The following is a 22,186-nucleotide window of genomic DNA, read 5'->3' on the forward strand; positions in this document are numbered from 1 at the left end:
CATTTGTGTTATACACCCAACCAATCACACTCATTTCGTCTTTGCCTTAAGTAACCTTTTCTGTTATGTAACCATTCCAAACATAACATATCATACTAATTTGGGTGCCCCTGATTTAAATGTACTATGTTACGTGTAGTTTATGAGACCAGGCTATCCAGAGAGAGGTTACCTCGTCCCCTGGCTATTGCGCACAGCGCGTGGGATCGAGATTATTTTTTACAATCCTTTCTTTCTTATCCCTTCCCTTCCTTTCCTTTCAACTGCACAGTGGAACAAGACGTGCTGTGTGGGAATAGCAAATATAGATATATTCGTTTTTTCTTGGATTGTATAGGTTACTGGTTTTCAACTCTGTTATTTTCAATTGATAAAGTTGTAGTCTATTGAAACGTCAGTAAAATTTTGAATGCCAATATTATACTACGTAAATGATAAGACTTTTTATCATTTCTACCGTTGCCAAATCGCCCTTTGGATAAAAATGAGCACTTGATGGGAATTGGACTATAAGGAAATGAAGAATCTTGATATCTTCGATTTGAAGGATTGTCAGGTAAATTGAAAGTTATAGCTCCCAAATGAAATACCTATCCTACTATTCATATTATGACCGGGGAAATTCTGTCAAAATTCCCGCTAGATGCTAAAATGTATTTAAAATGTATCTAAACTGTACTTCCATGCAATGTAAAGTTGTAAAATTGTATCATATTGATGCGTTTACGCACGGAGGAAAAGGTATGCCGTTCTTCAATGTCATCACTCTCTGTGGCAGCTGGTCTTGCAGTCAGTCAAATAATAGCCCGTATCAGCATCGGGTCAAGAGTGTTAATAGTCAGATGGTGATGGTTACCTGCTTGGTTGTGGATTATTAGAGGAAAGGTTCTATGAAGCCCACTCACGCAAAAACAATAGGAAACAGTTGGCGCTTCTGCCCGCAGATGGTGTAAATTATTAGTTGCTGAATTTAGATAGCTCGTTCTTCTCCTTTGAGAACGTTACTGTTTACATTTATTCACATAGATTGGAATGTCAGAGCAATGTCAAAGATAGCTGGTCAAGACGTTAGAATAACCAGACTCATACTGTAATTTGCACGGGAACGTCAGCACATGCCTTTAGAGTGTTTGTCAGTGCTGTGTGTCAGTGCCATCATGCCCTCAGTAGAACACTGGCCAATTGAACACAATTATTGACCCAGAGTGTTTCGGAATGCAGAAACTGTAGCTGCATTAGGACACACTTAATTAGGATTGTCCGGATTTAGATACTCTACAGATGGTCATACTATCAACCAGTGGTGTAAAGTACTTAGTAAAAAGTAAAACATATTTTTCTTCACTGCATTCCTAAAGAAAATCATGTATTTTTTACTCCATACCATTTCCCTGACACCCTAAAATACTCATTACATTTTGACACAATGGTCCTATTCACACACTTATCAAGGGAACTTCCCTGGTCATCCCTACTGCCTCTGATCTGGCAGACTTACTAAACAATAATGCTTCGTTTGTGAATTATGTCTGAGTGTTGGAGTGTGCCCCTGGCTATCCATCAATAACAAAAACAAGACAATTATGATGGCAAGTTTTCTTAACATAAGGAATTTGAAATGGTTTATACTTTTACTTTTGATACTTACATACGTTTCAGCTATTCCATTTACGTTTGATGCTTAAGTACATTTCAAACCAAATACTTTTAGACTTTTACTCAAGTTTACTGGGTGACATTCACACTTTACTTGAGTCATGTTCTATTAAGGTCTCTTTACTTTTACTCAAGTACGACAATTGAGCACTTTTTCCACCACTGCTATTAACAAAGTATCTGTTGATAAGTAAATGCTTGCTAAGGTTAAAATAAGGTTTAGGGTAAGGGTTAAGTTTATTATAGTTGTTACTGCAGAGACTGTGTGTGTGTGTGTGTCACATTGACATATATATTTCTATATTGTCAGTGAGCGGCCCTCCTATATAAGATGGTTCCCAGTGTGTGTGGTGTGTCCCTGGCTGTGGTGTTGCTGACCCTGGTGTCTCCTGGTGGTGCCTGCCCTCTGCCCTGCTCTTGCTACCAGCCCACTGAACTACACTGCACCTTCAGATCTCTGGTCAACATACCACAGCCCCTACTACAACACACACTACACATCAACCTGGGGTAAGGACTGTGCACAAATACATACACAAACTCCCTCTCTCTCTCGCTCTCTCTCTCTCTCTCTCTCACTTTCACTTTCACTTTCACTCTCACACATTTTAAAGGCATTCCATTGGTTGATGCTGTTTGTCTCTGGTCTCTAAAAGGTTCAACAGTATCAGCAGGATCCCAGACAGCTCATTGGCCGGTCTGAGGAGGCTGGCGCTGCTGATGCTTCATGGGAATGACATCCATGAGATTCCTGACGGAGCTTTCCAAGATCTGTCTTCCCTTCAGGTACTGAGAGGAGAGGGGTCAAATTAGCTAATAATTGGAAGCAAATGTAAATTGTTCTATTGAGCTTAGACACTGTTATTGTATTGTGTTGTTGTGTTCATTTGACTCACATTGATGTGTATGTATTGTTGTTTATAGCTGGAGGAGTTTATACCATATATTGTCAATTATCATTCATTCAATGATCCATCCATCCATCCCTCTCCCCCCCAGGTCCTGAAGCTGAGCTATAACAAGCTGAGGGAGATCTCAGCAAAGAGCTTCTCAGGCCTGTCCTCTCTACAGCGCCTCCACCTGGATCACAACTGGCTGCAGTCCCTCCACCCCCAGGCCCTGCTCAGCCTCCCCAACCTCAGACTGATCCGACTGCAGGGGAACCGGCTCCACCAGCTGCACCCGCAGGCCTTCTGCACTCTGTCCCTACTGCAGACATTCTGCTACTCCACCCTCAGGTGGGTTTTCTACAGTCTTCATTTATTCATTTATTCACTCTTAGTCATAGGTCACACCTAAAGAGTAGTGCACTACTTAGTGGATAGTGTGTCATTTGTGACTGGACTATCCCCCTCCTCTCCCCAGGCATCTGGACGTGTCCAACAACAGTCTGACTAACCTGCCCAGAGACATACTGAGGACCGCCCCTCTTCTGGAGTCCCTAGCTCTGCAGGCCAACCCCTGGACCTGTGACTGCAGCATGGCTTGGCTGCAGGCCTGGAGCATCTCTCACCCAGGTGACAATCACACTACACTAACCCCTAGATCTTTCACTAACCCCTAGATCTTTCACTAACCCCTAGTCCTTACACTAACCCCTAGTCCTTTCACTAACCCCTAGTCCTTTCACTAACCCCTAGTCCTTTCACTAACCCCTAGTCCTTACACTAGTCCCAAAATCACTGGGATGCTTATTTGGGTGAGGAAATACTGATTCTTCTCTTCTCTCTCAGGGTTGTTGAAATGTCCGGGGCCACAGTGCCTGGTCTGTGCCTCACCTAATCACCTGAAGGGACGTGGTCTTTTGCAGCAGAAAGACTTATCCTGCTCCTCGCCTGTAATTGCCACCAATCCCAGAGCCTCATCTCAGGAGGATGGCGGAATTCAGTCAATAGAAACTTTTAGAGAGGCTTTAGGTCACGCCTCCTTGGGGATGTCCGACCAACAGGGGAATGCCGTTGATCTGAAGTGTAACATCACACACTCCTCACAGACTCCTGACATTACCCCACCACAACTTTCCTCCTCCTTCACCCCCCTCTCCCTCTCTCTATCCCTTTCCCTGTTCTGTGGGGTGGATGGGCACAGCTATGAGAGGCTGTGGAGGCTGATGGCCTACTACAGTGAGACACCTGCCAGGCTTCAGAGAGAAATCATGTTGAGTAAAGCCCCAACACTTGCCTACAGGTATGAAATTACAGAAACACACACAACACATTCCTCTGTCATTATCCTACAATTTTGTTTTAACCCCAACACATTCATTTCATGTCCTTCAGGTACAGACAGAGAGCAGAGAGAGAGGGCTACTACCATACAGGGGTCAGGGCCAGTGTCCAAGCCCATCCTGCCTGGTTACTGCAGCCCCATGTTAGTCTCCAGTTCAACAGAGCTCAGTCCAGCACCCACAGGGTTAAACTGACCCTGTCCACCCTGGTGTCTGCCCCCCCAGACCCCCCATCCCAACACCCCTGGGTCCTCATCCAGACCAACCACACCCACACAGCTTTTACAGCAGCCACAGACAGCCAGATCCACCTGCCCTGTCCTGTCCTTAGCTCTACTGAGGACCTAAGCTCTGGAGACCCCAGGCTCCAATGGGTGTTTCCAGATGGTTTAACAGTCTCCTTCCCCTACCATAGCTCAGATGGTAGGGTCCGGGTGTCTGGCCAAGGACTGATCCTGCAGAGAGTGGATCACTCTGATGCTGGACTGTACTACTGCGTGGCCCGGGCGGGAGGAAATGTCGATGTTCTCCCCCTCCGTCTGGTGGTAGTAGAATCATCCAACGCTCCCCCAGGGGAGGAGCTAGGCGCTGCTGTGACTGGATTGGTTGGAGACCCTGTCAGTCTACCGTGTGAGGCCTCTGGTTCACCGAAGGTTGAGGTGAACTGGGTTCTCCCTGACGGGGAAGTGGTAGGGAGTAGGAACAAGGGGAGAAGAAGGGGGGAGGCAGGGGTGACCGTCTTAGCCAATGGTACCCTGTCTCTCCCCTTCCCTGGGCAGAGAGACGCAGGACTATACCGTTGTGTAGCGGTGAACCAGCACGGTGCTGACTCTCACTCCACCAGACTGATTCTAACCCCACGTTCTACCGACACCTCATCAAGCATGAGATATCCCATGAGGCCACAGTCTGTGGTGGGGTTGTCCAACAGGGTACCAGCCCCTCTAGGGGTCAAGGAGGTTGAAGAGGGGGTGTCAGGAAATGACAAGGAGGAGGAGGAGAACATACTGCACACCAGGGCAGGTAACACCAGGAGGAGAGGTCTTAGACCTAAACCTCCTCTGACACGGCGCCCCCCCATCAGATCTCACATGGTGAGGGTGGAGGGAGGCGGACCCCCTCAGAGGGGAAGGAGGCCCCTGAGGAGAGGCTTCCCTGTGGAGCAGAAGAGGAACAGGCTGGAGGGCCGTCGGAGGCTTAACCTGGCCAAACACAAGATAGACCCTCAGAAATGGGCCGAGCTGCTGGCTAAGATACGTGAAAGGACTGCCCCTAAAATCACAGACTCCCTGTATGTATCACCCCCAACTAGAGCACGTACTACCACCTCAGCCCCCTCAACTAGAGCAAAGACAACCACCTCAACCCCAACTGAAGCAAAGGAAACCACATCAACCCCAAGTGAAGCAAAGACAACAACCTCAACCCCAACTGAAGCAAAGACAACAACCTCAACCCCAACTGAAGCAAAGGAAACCACATCAACCCCAACTGAAGCAAAGGAAACCACATCAACCCCAACTGAAGCAAAGGAAACCACATCAACCCCAAGTGAAGCAAAGACAACAACCTCAACCCCAACTGAAGCAAAGGAAACCACATCAACCCCAACTGAAGCAAAGGAAACCACATCAACCCCAACTGAAGCAAAGGAAACCACATCAATCCCAACTGAAGCAAAGACAACAACCTCAACCCCAACTGAAGCAAAGACAACAACCTCAACCCCAACTGAAGCAAAGACAACCACATCAAATCCAACCGAAGCAAAGACAACCGCAGCAGCCCCAACTGAAGCAAAGACAACCAGAATGCAGACAACCAGAATAAAGCCAGGCAGCACACAACCAAAGACCACACAACCAAAGACCACACTACCAAACACCACACTACCAAAGAGCACACCAGAGGTTACAGTGGGAGGAAAATCCCCTCAGCGTACTGTATTGGAGTCAGAGGCTGATACCACAGAGGGTTTTTCCACAGATGTCCCCAGTCTACAGGAAGAGGGGTTGAATACTGTTCACACATCACTGATCCCAGACCTGCTAACAAAGGATAGAGTGGCCCCAGAGACAACAAACACTGCAGATAAGACCAATAACTTCCCCCAGACCCCTCAGTCAAAGACAGACACAGATACAGGGACAGGAACAGAGACAGAGAGTTCCCCTAAAAGCACAAAGCCAACCTCCAGCATCAATGACATTAGCACAGAGGTGCTTAATCCTGTAAGGACCACAGGTGAGAGGGGGAGGTATGGAACAACAAACTCTGGACAGTTAACATTCTCCAACTCTGTCCCATCGCAATCCAGAATCCCCTGGAATTCCAGGAGAAGGCCCGGCCAGAGGAGACGCAACAACAGACCCAGAGGACGACCCACCGCCCCCCAGAATTCCCCAGGTCCAACCTCCCCTCGCCAGAATACCCCAGGTCCAACCTCCCCTCGCCAGAATACCCCAGGTTCAACCTCCTCTCGCCAGAATACCCCAGGTCCAACCTCCCCTCGCCAGAATAGCCCAGGTCCAACCTCCTCTCGCCAGAATACCCCAGGTCCAACCTCCTCTCGCCAGAATACCCCAGGTTCAACCTCCTCTCGCCAGAATACCCCAGGTTCAACCTCCTCCCGCCAGAATACCCCAGGTCGCCAGAATACCCCAGGTCCAACCTCCTCTACCCCGCCAGAATACCCCAGGTTCAACCTCCTCTCGCCAGAATACCCCCCAGGAATTCCAACCTCCTCTCGCCAGAATACCCCAGGTTCAACCTCCTCTCGCCAGAATACCCCAGGTTCAACCTCCTCTCGCCAGAATACCCCTCAACCTCCTCTCGCCAGAATACCCCAGGTTCAACCTCCTCTCGCCAGAATACCCCATCAACCTCCTCTCGCCAGAATACCCCCCAGGTTCAACCTCCTCTCGCCAGAATACCCCAGGTCCAACCTCCTCTCGCCAGAATACCCCAGGTTCAGAATACCCCAGGTCAACCTCCTCGCCAGAATACCCCAGGTCCAAGCCAGAATACCCCAGGTCCAACCTCCTCTCGCCAGAATACCCCAGGTCCACCCCAGGTCCTCCTCGCCAGAATACCCCTCCCCTCCCTCGCCAGAATACCCCAGGTCCAACCTACCCCAGGTCCAACCTCCTCTCGCCAGAATACCCCAGGTCCAACCTCCTCTCGCCAGAATACCCCAGGTCCAACCTCCTCTCGCCAGAATACCCCAGGTCCAACCTCCCCTCGCCAGAATACCCCAGGTCCAACCTCCTCTCGCCAGAATAGCCCCAGAGCAGCACTTGCAGACCCCAGGGGACTGCCAGCAGCTGGAACAACCACTACTAGAACCACTACTACAACCACTACTAGAACTACTGCTCCATCCTCTACTAGGATCACTGCTCCATCAAGCACATCCGTCTTCCCCCCTGCTTTCTTTCCTGCCTCTCCCCCCCAGACACACACAGGCAGGGTGACTCACTCAGCATACACTGCTTCCTGGCTCCCTGACAGGTCCCAAACGACTAGCACACACACAGAGATTTGCACACTCACTCGCACACACACTGGCAAACATACACCCACCGTCACAACAACTAGTACACACACAGACAAACATACACCCACAACAATTAGTACACACACAGACAAATATACACCCACAACAACTAGTACACACACAGACAAACATACACCCACAGTTACACACAGCAATACAGACAAACAAAGTTATGATGAAACAGAGGGTCAGGTCTGGGCCACTCCAAAAGAGCAGGTTCCATCTGTCTTCAACCAACACAACCCAGAGGATATCAAAACAACTCCCCCTCGGTCTGGAACCACACCAGGCAGAACAACACCTACTGGCACTGAGAAAGAACCCAGTGAGATAGAACCCAGTGAGATAAAACCCCTCTACCCAGCTGCTGATGAAGAACCCAATGAGGAAGAACCACCAGCCACTGATGAAGAACCCAGTGAAATAGAACCACCAGCAAATGATGAAGAACCCAGTGAGATAGAACCACCAGCAACTGATGAAGAACACAGAGAGGTAGAACCACCAGCAACTGAGGAGGAACACAGTGAGGTAGAACCACCAGCAACTGATGAAGAACACAGAGAGGTAGAACCACCAGCCACTGATGAAGAACAAAGAGAGGTAGAACCACCAGCCACTGATGAAGAACACAGAGAGATAGAACCACCAGCAACTGATGAAGAACACAGTGAGATGGAACCACCAGCAACTGATGAAGAACACAGTGAGATGGAACCACCAGCCACTGATGAAGAACACAGTGAGATGGAACCACCAGCCACTGACGAAGAACACAGTGAGATGGAACCACCAGCCACTGATGAAGAACACAGTGAGATGGAACCAGTCTATCTAGCACCTGATAAACCAGAGGAGAGACAACCAGAGTCAGAAATAAACAGCTCTCTTTCATCTACAACACAACTACTGTCCCCAAACACACCTGATACAGCAGCTCCCACTGTTTCAGCCATCACCTCCTCTACAGTCATCACCTCCATTAGAAGAACTAACACTATAACTATTCCTACAACTACTATTCCTACTACCACTTTTCCCACAAATACTACCACTATTCCTACAACTACTACCACTATTCCCACAACTACTACCACTATTCCCACAACTACTACCACTATTCCCACAACTACTACCACTATTCCTACAACTACTACCACTATTCCCACAACTACTACCACTATTCCTACAACTACTACCACTATTCCTACAACTACTACCACTATTCCTACAACTACTACCACTATTCCCACAACTACTACCACTATTCCTACAACTACTACCACTATTCCCACAACTACTACCACTATTCCCACAACTACGTCTACCACTCCTACTACTACAACAGTCTGGAGGAATCCTGGGCTAAATGCCATCCCAGACTCACATGGCAGTCGCTACCACCCCCCACCTTACCCCAACGACCCACAACACCGTATCACTAGGCCTGACCCAGTCAGAACTCCACCCCCAATAAAACACGCACCCTCTCTCCCACACCGTGCCAACCCCAAACTTCTTCTCCCAGACATTTCAGAGACCCCTTCCTCTGCAGTCCTCACCACAAGAGCTCCGTCCAGCCCTCCCAAGATCTTCCCACCCACCACAGACCCTCAGGCCGGGGTCAACACTGGCTCTACTCCTCCTCGTTCCCCTCCCCTCTCTCCACACCGTAGTGTGACTGCCCAACGCCCCCCTCAGACCCCTGTCCTGCGTGTCAGGCCCCTTATTACTCCCCCCCACGTACGCTCCATGTCTGTCCCAGCTGAGAGTGACGCCCTCCTGCCATGCGAGGCCATTGGACAGCCTCCTCCCACAATCACCTGGATCAAGGTCTCCACAGGTACGCCACACACTCTACTCTCAATTCTACACACAATACATGCTACTGTCACTCACATACACACAATACATACTTTGTCATTCATACATCTTACTCAATGCACTCACTACTGTCACACAATACGCCACTCAATATGTACAGTTGAAGTCTGAGGTTTACATTCACCTTAACCAACTACATTGAAACTCAGTTTTTCACAATTCCTGACATTTAATTATAGTAAGAATTCCCTGTATTAGGTTAGTTAGGATCACCAATTTATTTTAAGAATGTGAAATGTCAGAAAAATAGTAGAGATAATGATTTATTTAAGCTTTTATTTCTTTCATCACATTCCCAGTGGGTCAGAAGTTTACGTACACTCAATTATTATTTGGTAGCATTGCCTTTAAATTGTTTAACTTGGGTCAAACATTTTGGGTAGCCTTCCAGAAGCTTCCCACAATAAGTTGGGTGAATTTTGGCCCATTCCTCCTGACAGAGCTGGTGTAACTGAGTCAAGTTTGTAGGCCTCATAGCTCGCACACGCTTTTTCAGTTCTGCCCACACATTTCTATAGGGTTGAGGTCAGGGCTTTGTGATGGCCACTCCAATGCCTTGACTTTGTTGTCTTTAAGCCATTTTGCCAAAACTTTGGAAGTGTGCTTGGGGTCATTGTCCATTTGGAAGACCCATTTGCGACCAAGCTTCAACTTCCTGACTGATGTCTTGAGATGTTATATCCACATAATTTTCCTCCCTCATGATGCCATCTATTTTGTGAAGTGCACCAGTCCTTCCTGTTGCAAAGCACCCACACAACATGATGCTGCCACCCCCGTGCTTCACGGTTGGGATGGTATTCTTCGGCTTGCAAGCCTCCCCCTTTTTCCTCCAAACAGAATGATGGTCATTATGGCCAAACAGTTCTATTTTTGTTTCATCAGAACCGAGGACATTTCTCCAAAAAGTATGATCTTTGTCCCCATGTGCAGTTGCAAATGGTAGTCTGGCTTTTTTATGACAGTTTTGGAGTAGTGGCTTCTTCCTTGCTGACCGGCCTTTCAGGTTATGTCGATATAGGACCTGTTTAACAGTGGATATAGATACTTTTGACCTAATTTCCTCCAGCATCTTCACAAGGTCCTTTGCTGTTGTTCTGGGATTGATTTGCACTTTTCGCACCAAAGTACATTAATCTCTAGGAGACAGAACGTGTCTCCTTCCTGAGCGATATGACGGCTGCGTGGTCCCATGGTTTTTATACTTGCCTACTATTGTTTGTACAGATGAACGTGGTACCTTCAGGCATTTGGAAATTGCTCCCAAGGATGAACCAGACTTATAGAGCTCTACAATTGTTTTTCTGAGGTCTTGGCTGATTTCTTTTGATTTTCCAATGATGTCAAGCAAAGAGGTACTGAGTTTGAAGGTAGGCCTTGAAATACATCCACAGGTACACCTCCAATTGACTCAAATGATGTCAATTAGCCTATCAGAAGCTTCTAAAGCCATGAAATCATTTTCTGGAATTTTCCAAGCTGTTTAAAGGCACATTCAACTTAGTGTATGTTAACTTCTGACCCACTGGAATTGTGATACAATGAATTATAAGTGAAATAATCTGTCTGTAAACAATTGTTGAAAAAATTATGCACAAAGTAGATGTCCTAACCGACTTGCCAAAACTATAGTTTGTTAACAAGACATTTGTGAAGTGGTTGAAAAATGAGTTTTAATGACTCCAGCTTAAGTGTATGTAAACTTCCGACTTCAACTGTATTTCTGTCTGGCCCAGGAGCTGTGATATCACTGGACACCAAGGCAGAGCGTTTCCAGGTCCTACCCAACGGAACCTTTCTCATCCAGAGTGTGCAGGTCCAGGACCGGGGGACATATATCTGCAGCGCACAGAACTCTGTGGGTCTTGACCGCGTGATGGTGACTCTGGAGGTCTGGTCCCGCCCACCACGCATTCAGCTACCCACTCACAGAGAGGTCACGGTGCACCAGGGGGCAGAGGTGAGGTGGGAGTGTCGGGCTCAGGGGGTGCCTGTCCCTCTGCTGTCCTGGGTGCTACCTGACCGCTCCATCCTGACCCCCGACCTTAACTCCAACCCTGCCCATGGCCCTCACCCCCGGGTGTCTATATTCCCTAATGGTACTCTGCGTATTGTGGCTGTCGGCCCAGCAGACAGAGGACTGTATCGCTGTGTAGCCTCCAACCCAGCAGGGACTAGCAGTCTGTCAGTCCGACTCCATGTCTCCTTCCTGCCTCCAGCCATCCAGCAGCCGAGAGAGGAGAGGGTAACCCAGCCAGCTGGCATGCCTCTCTACGCCCACTGCTCTGCCCGGGGGGCCCCCGTTCCCTCCATCCGCTGGAGGACCCCAGATGGTACGCTGCTGCTCCCCTCTCAATTCCTCAACGGGAACCTTTTTGTCCTCCCCAACGCCACCTTGCTGATACGCAAGCTTTCCACTAAGGACTCTGGGAGCTATGAGTGCCTGGCGACTAATGCAGTAGGCGGGGATAAGAGGACGGTGAGGGTGTTGGTGACTGGAGATGAAGGAGGAGGTGTTGTCTCCACAGATAAAACTACATCCTCCTCTTCCATTAACAGTAACTCTGACCTGAACCCCTCCTCAGCCGTCCTTAACCCTCCTCTCCGGCCCTCCTCCCCCCTCAGTAAGGCTAAGATCCTCTCCACCTCTCCATCCAGTTCTATAGTTGTATATGGAGAAACTCTGCTCCTTCAATGTTCAGTAACCGGCAACCCAGAGCCTAGAGTGGTCTGGAGGGTACCTGGCAAGAAACTAGTGGATGCTCACTACAGGTGTGTGCTTGTCCATATTGATTTGTGATCTGTTTAATCTAGTCTGTCTCTGTTGTATTGATTGATTGTCTGTGTCTTGTGCTGATGTATCAAACCTTATCCTCTCTGTGTTGTATTTCCAGTTTTGACAAGAGGATGAAGGTACACAGTAATGGAACGCTGTATATCCAGTCCATGACGGAGAAAGACGGGGGGGACTATTTATGTGTCGCACGAAATAAAATGGCTGATGACTACCGCCTCCTCCGTGTCACCGTGGTCACGAAGCCCGCTAAACCCGCTAAGATTGAGCCAAAGCAGTCATCCAATCAGAAGGTGGTATCGTATGGAGCAGCTTTAAAGGTAGACTGTCTGGCCACCGGGCAGCCTGACCCCGCAGTGAGATGGAGCCTACCGGACGGAACCTCAGTGAACAGCGTACTGTTGCAAGGGGACGAGAAAGGGGGACGGAGGAGGCGGCTGGTGGTGTTTGACAATGGGACTCTGTTCCTCCCGTCAGTGGGGATGGGGGAGGAGGGGGAGTACGTCTGCCACGCTGAGAACCAGATGGGGAGAGACTCCATGAGGGTGATGATCAAAGTCCTTACCTCACCCCCTTCCTTCCAAACAACGAGATATGAGGTCATCAAGGTGCAACAAGGGGGCGTGGTGGCTCTGAACTGTGGGGCCAAAGGAGAGCCCATCCCTACAGTCACATGGTTCTCTCCAATCAATCATGTCATCCCTGTGGGGGGGTCCGGTCCAGTTGTAGTGCGGCCAGATGGCTCCTTGGTGATCCAGGGGGCTAGAGGGGCTGACGGAGGAAACTACACCTGCCGAGCCAGCAACGTGGCTGGGGAGAGGAGCAGAGTGATGGGGGTGGAGGTGAGCGTGACCCCACCCAGCTTCACTCTCAATGGGACTAGGGGTGGACTCGATGGGACAGACAGACATACAGCTGTTGTTAGCAGTAGTGGACTCAGTACTGTGATCACCATCAGTCAGTCTGCAGGGAGGGTTCAGTCGGGCAGGACTGGTAATGGTGTCAGTAGTGGTAATGGTGTCATTAATAATGAAGTTAGTCATAATGGGGTCAGTAATGTAGGGGACCAGAGGGTCTCAGCAGTAAGAGGCCAGACAGTTCTTTTGCCCTGTCCATCCCAGGGCTTCCCTCCACCCCGCTTGGCCTGGTTGCTGCCTGGTAACGGGGTTCTCCCGGCGCCTTACTACGGCAGCAGACTCACTGTGCACCGCAACGGAACCCTGGAGCTGAGGGGGGTGAGGGCAAGCGATGCTGGCCTGCTGGTGTGTGTTGCTCGCGGTGAGAGGGGCGAGGCTCAGATGATGGTACATCTAGAGGTTTTAGACACACAGGACCCACCTCGCTCCAGAGGCCCAGTGACCACAGGGAAACCTCGCCCAGTAGGCCTAGTCAGCACAGAGAAACATCGCCCAGTAGGCCTAGTCAGCACAGAGAAACCTCGCCCAGTAAGCCTAGTCAGCACAGTGAAACCTCACCCAGTAGGCCCAGTCAGCACAGAGAAACCTCACCCAGTGGGCCCAGAGAAACCTCGCTCAGGATTCACATTTACAGAGGAGACACCTCACCCCAGAGGCCCAGTCACTACTGAGAAACCTCACTTAGGAGGCCAAGTCAGCACAGAGACACCTCGCCCAGTAGGCGGGGATAAGAGGACAGTACCAGGAGTTTCATTCCGAGGGGATACACCTCACCCAAGAGGCCCAGTGTCAGAGGCAGCAAGGAGTGTCATCCCGGAGAGGAAGCCTTTGGTCATCAGCAGATCAGCTTCTCTGGTCAGCATCATAAGCGGAGAGAATCTACGGCTACCCTGTCCCCAGACAGACAGCCCCAGTCAGAGTTCCAGCCAGACCCAGTCTCTGACCTGGACGTTGCCCAGCGGGGTGATCGTGTCTCGGGGCCAGACAGCAGGGACGGGTCAGTACTCAATCCTGGATGACGGGACTCTGACTGTGCAGCAGGCGTCTGTGTTCGACAGGGGGACCTACTCCTGCCAATCCACCAATCAGGACACCTTGTCTATCCTGACAGTTCCAGTGATTGTCATCGCCTACCCCCCTCGCATCACCAACGGCCCCCCTCCCCTGACCTACACCCGGCCCGGAGTTGCTGTGCAGCTCACCTGCTACGTCATAGCAACCCCCCGAGCGACCATCACCTGGGAGATGCCGGACCAATCCCAGCTAAGGGTCACAGGTCAGGCCCGTCTCTATGGCAACCGTTACCTGAGCCCCCAGGGTTCCCTAGTGATCCAGAACCCGACCAGCAGAGACACTGGGTTCTACCGCTGTACTGCACGGAACGCCATTGGAACCGACACCAAGGCCACTTATCTACATGTGATCTAACAGAACACACACACAGTGAGACCTGGTCCTGCTTATCTTCGTGTCTGGAGGAGGCACACACACACACACTTTTTGCCCTAAGAAACTGCAAAGTTGAGTGCAGAAGATACTGTTCAACCAAAGACTGATAAAAGATAGTAATAGAGAATATAAAACCAAATGCATTTTTTGTGTCATGCATCTTTTTAAACCTGTATTTAACTAGGCAAGCCAGTTAAGAACAAATTCTTATTTACAATGAAGGCCTACCCCGGCCAAACCCGGATGGCGTGGGGCCAATTGTGCTCCGCCCTATGGGACTCCCAACACGGCTGGATGTGTTTCAGCCATAATGTGTTATGCATCTTACAGCCATAGTGTGTTATGCATCTTATAGCCATAGTGTGTTATGCATCTTACAGCCATAGTGTGTTATGCATCTTACAGCGATAGTGTGTTATGCATCTTACAGGCATAGTGTGTTACACATCTTACAGCCATAGTGTGTTACACATCTTACAGCCATAGTGTGTTATGCATCTTACAGCCATAATGTGTTACACATCTTACAGCCATAATGTGTTACACATCTTACAGCCATAGTGTGTTACGCATCTTACAGCCATAGTGTGTTACACATCTTACAGCCATAGTGTGTTACGCATCTTACAGCCATAGTGTGTTACACATCTTACAGCCATAGTGTGTTACGCATCTTACAACCATAGTGTGTTACACATCTTACAGCCATAGTGTGTTACACATCTTACAACCATAGTGTGTTACGCATCTTACAGCCATAGTGTGTTACACATCTTACAGCCATAGTGTGTTATGCATCTTACAGCCATAGTGTGTTATGCATCTTACAGCCATAGTGTGTTATGCATCTTACAGCCATAGTGTGTTACACATCTTACAGCCATAGTGTGTTACACATCTTACAACCATAGTGTGTTATGCATCTTACAGCCATAGTGTGTTATGCATCTTACAGCCATAGTGTGTTACACATCTTACAACCATAGTGTGTTACACATCTTACAACCATAGTGTGTTATGCATCTTACAGCCATAGTGTGTTATGCATCTTACAGCCATAGTTATGCATCTTACAGCCATATGTTATGCATCTTACAGCCATAGTGTGTTATGCATCTTACAGCCATAGTGTGTTATGCATCTTACAGCCATAGTGTGTTATGCATCTTACAGCCATAGTGTGTTATGCATCTTACAGCCATAGTGTGTTATGCATCTTACAGCCATAGTGTGTTACACATCTTACAGCCATAGTGTGTTACACATCTTACAGCCATAGTGTGTTACACATCTTACAGCCATAGTGTGTTACACATCTTACAGCCATAGTGTGTTACGCATCTTACAGCCATAGTGTGTTACACATCTAACAGCCATAGTGTGTTACACATCTAACAGCCATAGTGTGTTACACATCTTACAGCCATAGTGTGTTATGCATCTTACAGCCTTAGTGTGAGTTATAAAAGCAATGAGCAGCTCTGAGAAGCAACTGCATCATTCAACAACAAGAAATAGTGTCAAAATCACAGACTATATCAGGGAGTAAAAACATCAGCTGTTGCAATACACATCATGCAACATATTCAGCTCTGTATTACAACCTTTCTGAACTTTTACCTCCATAATATCTAAAATGGCCTTTTGAGTCCTGTGTATAGTTGTGTATTTATGAGTAGAACAAATGTTTGATAGTGGTCACAGAACTCCTCCAATGATAGTTCTGTGGAGCCACAGGAGGCTGCAGCACTCTGTGTCTGCAGCTGTCTGTGTCTACAGCGCTCTGTGACTGCAGCGCTCTGTGTCTGCAGCGCTCTGTGTCTGCAGCCCTCTGTGTCTGCAGACTTGACTACTCTTCCAGCCATTAAGCTGTAGGCTACATACATCCCAAGATCTGTCAAATAAAAACAACATTTACCAAGTCTTTGAAGATGGTATTTGTAGTAATTACATTTTTTTGTATACAGTAGCATAGATGTGTGTCAGATCACACATGTGTAATATCCATATAAAAGCTGATACCATCATGTTTTAATTTTGTGTAAATGATTTGTCTTGTAAAGACTGTAATATATTGTTATTTTGTGCCTCTTATCATAAAGAGAGAGATGTCTCTCGAATCTCTCACTAACCTGCTTTTCCCCCCAACTTTATTTTATAAATAAAAGATAAAAGAAATTCAGCCTGCTGATCAAGGCATAGTCTGTTGGGTGTGTGTATGTGTCCTGGGAGGGACAGAAACAGTGGGTTTGTTTGGGAACCTGAGGCTTTGTATCCCATGAGTCTCAGCAGAGAAACCAGGAAATGGGTTTGTTTGGGAACCTGAGGCTTTGTATCCCATGAGTCTCAGCAGAGAAACCAGGAAATGGGTTTGTTTGGGAACCTGAGGCTTTGTATCCCATGAGTCTCAGCAGAGAAACCAGGAAATGGGTTTGTTTGGGAACCTGAGGCTTTGTATCCCATGAGTCTCAGCAGAGAAACCAGGAAATGGGTTTGTTTGGGAACCTGAGGCTTTGTATCCCATGAGTCTCAGCAGAGAAACCAGGAAATGGGTTTGTTTGGGAACCTGAGGCTTTGTATCCCATTAGTCTCAGCAGAGAAACCAGGAAATGGGTTTGTTTGGGAACCTGAGGCTTTGTATCCCATGAGTCTCAGCAGAGAAACCAGGAAATGGGTTTGTTTGGGAACCTGAGGCTTTGTATCCCATGAGTCTCAGCAGAGAAACCAGGAAATGGGTTTGTTTGGGAACCTGATGCTTTGTATCCCATGAGTCTCAGCAGAGAAACCAGGAAATGGGTTTGTTTGGGAACCTGAGGCTTTGTATCCCATGAGTCTCAGCAGAGAAACCAGGAAATGGGTTTATTTGGGAACCTGAGGCTTTGTATCCCATGAGTCTCAGCAGAGAAACCAGGGAATGGGTCTTAATAATCCTTAAGAGTCTATTGTGTCAATCTAAGTTACATAATAAAAGAATCCCCATCAAAATGTGTCAGTTTAAGCTACAGCATGGGCTGTATCTCAATCCACCACATGTCGGAATTATACATCTGCGGTGGAAGGTGGTCGAGCTACAGCAGTGTTTGTCAGACCATGAGACATCCCGAAAGTTGTTCTTCTCATGAAAACGTCTGAAGCATCTGAATGGTTTGGCCTACAAACTAATATAATCATTCTATGGAAAGATGAGACTTACACAAGTGTCACGAACCCTGAAGGTAACCCATACAAATGAATGGAAAAATAGAGGTAGTTTTAAGCCCCAAAAAGAAGGGGTTAAATATGTGTACTGAACAGTATATCTCCTTGATATAAAACAGACACTTCAAAACCTTTATTTTTGCCATTAATGTGTTATTCAATGTGTTTCTATGGGTTATAGTAATAAAGGCCAAATTCAATATTTTAAATATTTGTTTAATACCTAAAAGGGTTCTAAAATTCAAAATCAAATAGCTCAATGGTATGACCATCTTAAAACAATTCCATATGTTAGCTTAGTATAACCCCCTCCACCCACATTTTCCAAAACCCCGTTGCTTCGGGTGTCAAATCCATGAATCTCCTATTAGACATGTATTAACTCTATTACACTAGTATTATAGAGACCTTTTCTTTCTTTATGAAATATCACGGTCTGTGTTCCTCTCCCAGGACATTGCAGCTACATTACATATAATAGGGTAATGTTGTTTCACTCATGGACAATATGTCTCACTTATCTACAGAACAGATGGGAAGGGTCTATAGACATGACTTAATCTAGATGTAACCAAATCCATCTAGGTGGATAGAAGTGTTTCATCTGTTTTGTTACTTTTAGTCAGCAGGTGGGTTCAGACGGTCGGTACACTAGATATGACTCAGTCACCATGGAAACCCAGATGACGACTGAAACGATCCAAACATACCAAAGTCTATTGAATCCCATGTAATCTATTGAATTCCATATATATCTGTTTTAATACCTAAACAGAAGAGGGGTGCTTAGGGGAAACACTGAGTCGTGAAGTGTCCATCCTACTGATTATCTCACACACACACACACACACACACACACACACACACACACACACACACACACACACACACACACACACACACACACACACACACACACACACACACACACACACACACACACACACAAAAGCATACACACACACACACACACACACACACACAAAGCACACACACACACACACACACACACACACACACACACACACACACACAAAAGCATACACACACAGGGATAGTTCAGTATGTGGGTCAGACTGGGGTGGGGTGTTACAGTTGGACAGGCTGATAAGGGCTCTGGGAGTTATTACTGTATTATTACTGTGTGTGTGTGGTGGGTGGGGGGTGCGGGGGTGTGTGTGTGGGGGTGGTATGTGTGTGAGGGTGTGTATGTGTGTGTGTGTATATGTGTGTGTGTCACGGCTCTGTTAGTTATTACTGTATTATTACTGTGTGTGTGTGTGTGGGGGGGTATGTGGGTGTATGTGGGGGTATGTGTGTGTGTGTGTATGTGTCACGGCTCTGTTAGTTATTACTGTATTATTACTGTGTGTGTGTGGGGGGTATGTGGGTGTGTGTGGGGGTATGTGTGTGTGTGTGTGTCACGGCTCTGTTAGTTATTACTGTATTATTACTGTGTGTGTGTGTGTGGGGGGTATGTGGGTGTGTGTGGGGGCATGTGTGTGTGTGTGTGTGTATGTGTCACGGCTCTGTTAGTTATTACTGTATCACTGTTGTCCCTTCTGCTCAATAGAAACATCTGGAGACAACTGGAGAAACGTCCCCCCTGGACAGAGGGCCTATAGGTTATAGGTTATAGGTTACTAGATACCGCCTGCAGCATTTACACTATAATACTGGATTACAGATGGAATACTGCACATCTCTGACATTAGCACTGGACTCAGCCTAAAATATCTATTGATCTAAATGTGCATTTGATAATAATGTATGACATTTATGACAATAGATCTCTTCAAAGACTTGGTGCCTAAGCATATTTGACTTACTACAAAAACATACTTATCTATGTGAGCAGCTGCTTTGACAGAGACAGTAACCCATAACCCCTCTCCACTCTTAGAGAAAATAACTTCTCCCTTCAGAAAGATTCTATTTGGGCCTGGGGCAGAGCCTTCCATGTGGACTCTGCTCAGCTTGTTACCCTTCAATAAAATGTATCTACCGTTTCTGAAGCAAATATCTTGTGAAGACATCCAACACCAGGAATAAAATGGAGACAGGGGACCACAACCTTAAAGCAACTCCTGATGAATAAGTAGTTACTGTATAACTGGCTTGGAGAAGAGATGACACATGTCCGTGTTACAGTACAGTACATTCCAGTTCTCCCATTATCACATTATCATTCCCAAACAGGTGTGCCCCAACCCTAAAGCACTCAGAGAGAGACATGGGGAGGTGTTGACATATACAAACACAAGGAAAGGAAGAAAGACCGAAATAAAGAGGTAAGGGGAGGAGGGGAGGAGGAGGAGGGGAGGAGGGGAGGAGGGGAGGAGGGGAGGAGGGGGGGAGGAGGAGGAGGAGGAGGGGAGGAGGGGAGGAGGGGAGGAGGGGGGGAGGAGGGGAGGAGGGGGAGGAGGGGGGGGGGAGGGGGAGGAGGAGGGGGAGGAGGGGAGGAGGGGAGGAGGGTGACCATGTGCAGCTGGGTTTTATAACAGAATGACCTCACCACCACTCCCTTCCTCTCTCAATTTCTTATCCAGAGTGACCCAGTAACGAGCACATACATTTTTTCATATTTTTTTTGTACTACAAGCCCAGCATTTAAAGTGCCGTTCTCTACTAATTCATCCACACAGGACCAGCATTTCTCTCCCGGCATCCCTCTATCTCCTCTCTTTGACCCAGGCTCGTCTCGGCAAAATGTCATCAGCCGGTCTGTCTTTTGTTCGACACACCGGTCTCCTCATCCTTTCCTCCTTCCTTTCCTCATCCTACTTCCACTCCTCCCAGAACCTCCCCAGTCCTCACCCTCCCATGCTCCCTCCCATTTTCAATCTCCTCCAGTCTTATCCATCCACCTGGAATTCATCTTATTTTTTGTGAGAATATTATATTGTGTGACAGCCTCTCAGACTGCTGGTAAATGCTTCAACTAATAGACAGAGCAGTCCAACCAATCCACTCTATTCAGTTGGTTTATCTTCACATATTAGAGGATCAGGAGAGCTGTGTCCTTCTGCATGTCTCAAACAACGCCTTTCAGTTCAGATGAAGCCAACATTGTTTCATAAAGACTAACCAGCTGTTGCAATATATCTCTACATCAGACATAGACAGGACTGACCCACAGGAGACAGGACAGGTTCAGTATGTCTGTCAGAGAGATGAAAGGTAGAGCCAGCTGAGAGCAGTCCCAGGGTTACTGTTACTGACAAGCCCACTCTCCCCCTCTCCCCGTCTCCCCCTCTCCCCATCTAGTGTCCCCTCTGCAGATGTTGTTATGATCTTATCTCACTGATTCCCAGAAACATAATCCACGACCCAGAATGCCACTCTCAACCTCCCCATCTGTCTCTGTCTGTCCATCTCTCTGTCTTTCTCTCTCTCAACCTCCCCATCTGTCTCTGTCTGTCCATCTCTCTGTCTTTCTCTCTCTCAACCTCCCCATCTGTCTCTGTCTGTCCATCTCTCTGTCTTTCTCTCTCTCAACCTCCCCATCTGTCTCTGTCTGTCCATCTCTCTGTCTTTCTCTCTCTCAACCTCCCCATCTGTCTCTGTCTGTCCATCGCTCTGTCTTTCTCTCTCTCCATCCTTCCCATCTGTCTCTGTCTGTCCACCTCGCTAACCCACATACAATGGTTTGACCATAGTGGTTGTACTATGTTTTAAAACTGTAAACTAAGAAAAGGAAGCTAGCTAGAGATGTGGTTGAGGCCCCTTAGACACTGCAATTTGCTTGCCGCATTTCTTGTGGCTGATTGCATTGGATTCTCACACCCATGATGCACCTCTTTCCCCTGTAGAATTTAACACAATTATTGACCCAGAGTGTTTAGGAATGCAGAAACTGTAGCTGCATTATAGTTCTGTTACTGCAGAGGAGTGTTTGTGTGAGTGTGTGTGTGTGTGTGAGTTAAATCCAGACCAGTGCCTTTATCTGTCCTTCATCAGGGCCCACCTCTGTAAATACTTCCTGTGTGTTTTTAATGAGCTCAGTGAAGTGTGTGGGGTGAAGGCCTGGTAGTTGTGTGCCTGTGGGATACCGTCACTGTGTGCCTATGGGACACGTAAGCAGCAGATGGGACACTGCTCTGACGGGTCAAACACACACACACACACACACACACACACACACACACACACACACACACACACACACACACACACACACACACACACACACACACACACACACACACACACACACACACACACTGGAGCAAGCACTCTTTTAAAGCCATGTCGCCAGTCACAGGCTGGGTCCCCTGTGAAGAGCATGATAATGCTGAACAGATGGGCCGCCTGTCTACCAATACAACAATAAAACAGAGACAGAGAATATCACCCACAGCTAACATAATCACATCACGACATATCACATCATGACATATCATATCACAATATTTAACCATACATATTCTCACAACTGCATGCAAAGTTAAATTCCTAAAACCATCATACATACACATCCATGCAGAGAGGGATTGAGAAAGAGA

General features: G+C 47.6%; 1 protein-coding gene across 1 annotated transcript; it reads left to right on the plus strand.

Annotated features, from left to right (window-relative positions):
• Positions 1-230: 230 nt before the first annotated feature.
• On the plus strand, positions 231-15,555 carry LOC112235461 (matrix-remodeling-associated protein 5). Its single transcript, XM_042320094.1, has 11 exons — positions 231-556; positions 1,967-2,166; positions 2,313-2,442; positions 2,656-2,894; positions 3,022-3,173; positions 3,390-3,843; positions 3,936-7,198; positions 7,729-8,267; positions 8,694-9,282; positions 11,060-12,095; positions 12,218-15,555. Exons 2-11 carry the CDS (start codon positions 1,988-1,990, stop codon positions 14,460-14,462), a joined length of 8,826 nt encoding a protein of 2,941 aa, XP_042176028.1. The 5' UTR covers positions 231-556; positions 1,967-1,987; the 3' UTR covers positions 14,463-15,555.
• The last annotated feature ends 6,631 nt before the right edge of the window (positions 15,556-22,186 follow it).

The sequence above is a fragment of the Oncorhynchus tshawytscha genome, linkage group LG03 (genome assembly GCF_018296145.1).
Source record: "Oncorhynchus tshawytscha isolate Ot180627B linkage group LG03, Otsh_v2.0, whole genome shotgun sequence".
NCBI lineage: Eukaryota > Metazoa > Chordata > Actinopteri > Salmoniformes > Salmonidae > Oncorhynchus > Oncorhynchus tshawytscha.

Bases quoted from the DNA above. Each gene is read 5' to 3' on its own strand.
- LOC112235461 (XM_042320094.1), top strand. From the start codon at position 1,988: ATGGTTCCCAGTGTGTGTGGTGTGTCCCTGGCTGTGGTGTTGCTGACC. The intron at 8,268-8,693 runs GTCTATCTAGCA...ACTATTCCCACA, and splicing joins AACACAGTGAGATGGAACCA to ACTACTACCACTATTCCTAC. The intron at 12,096-12,217 runs GTGTGTGCTTGT...TTGTATTTCCAG, and splicing joins CTAGTGGATGCTCACTACAG to TTTTGACAAGAGGATGAAGG.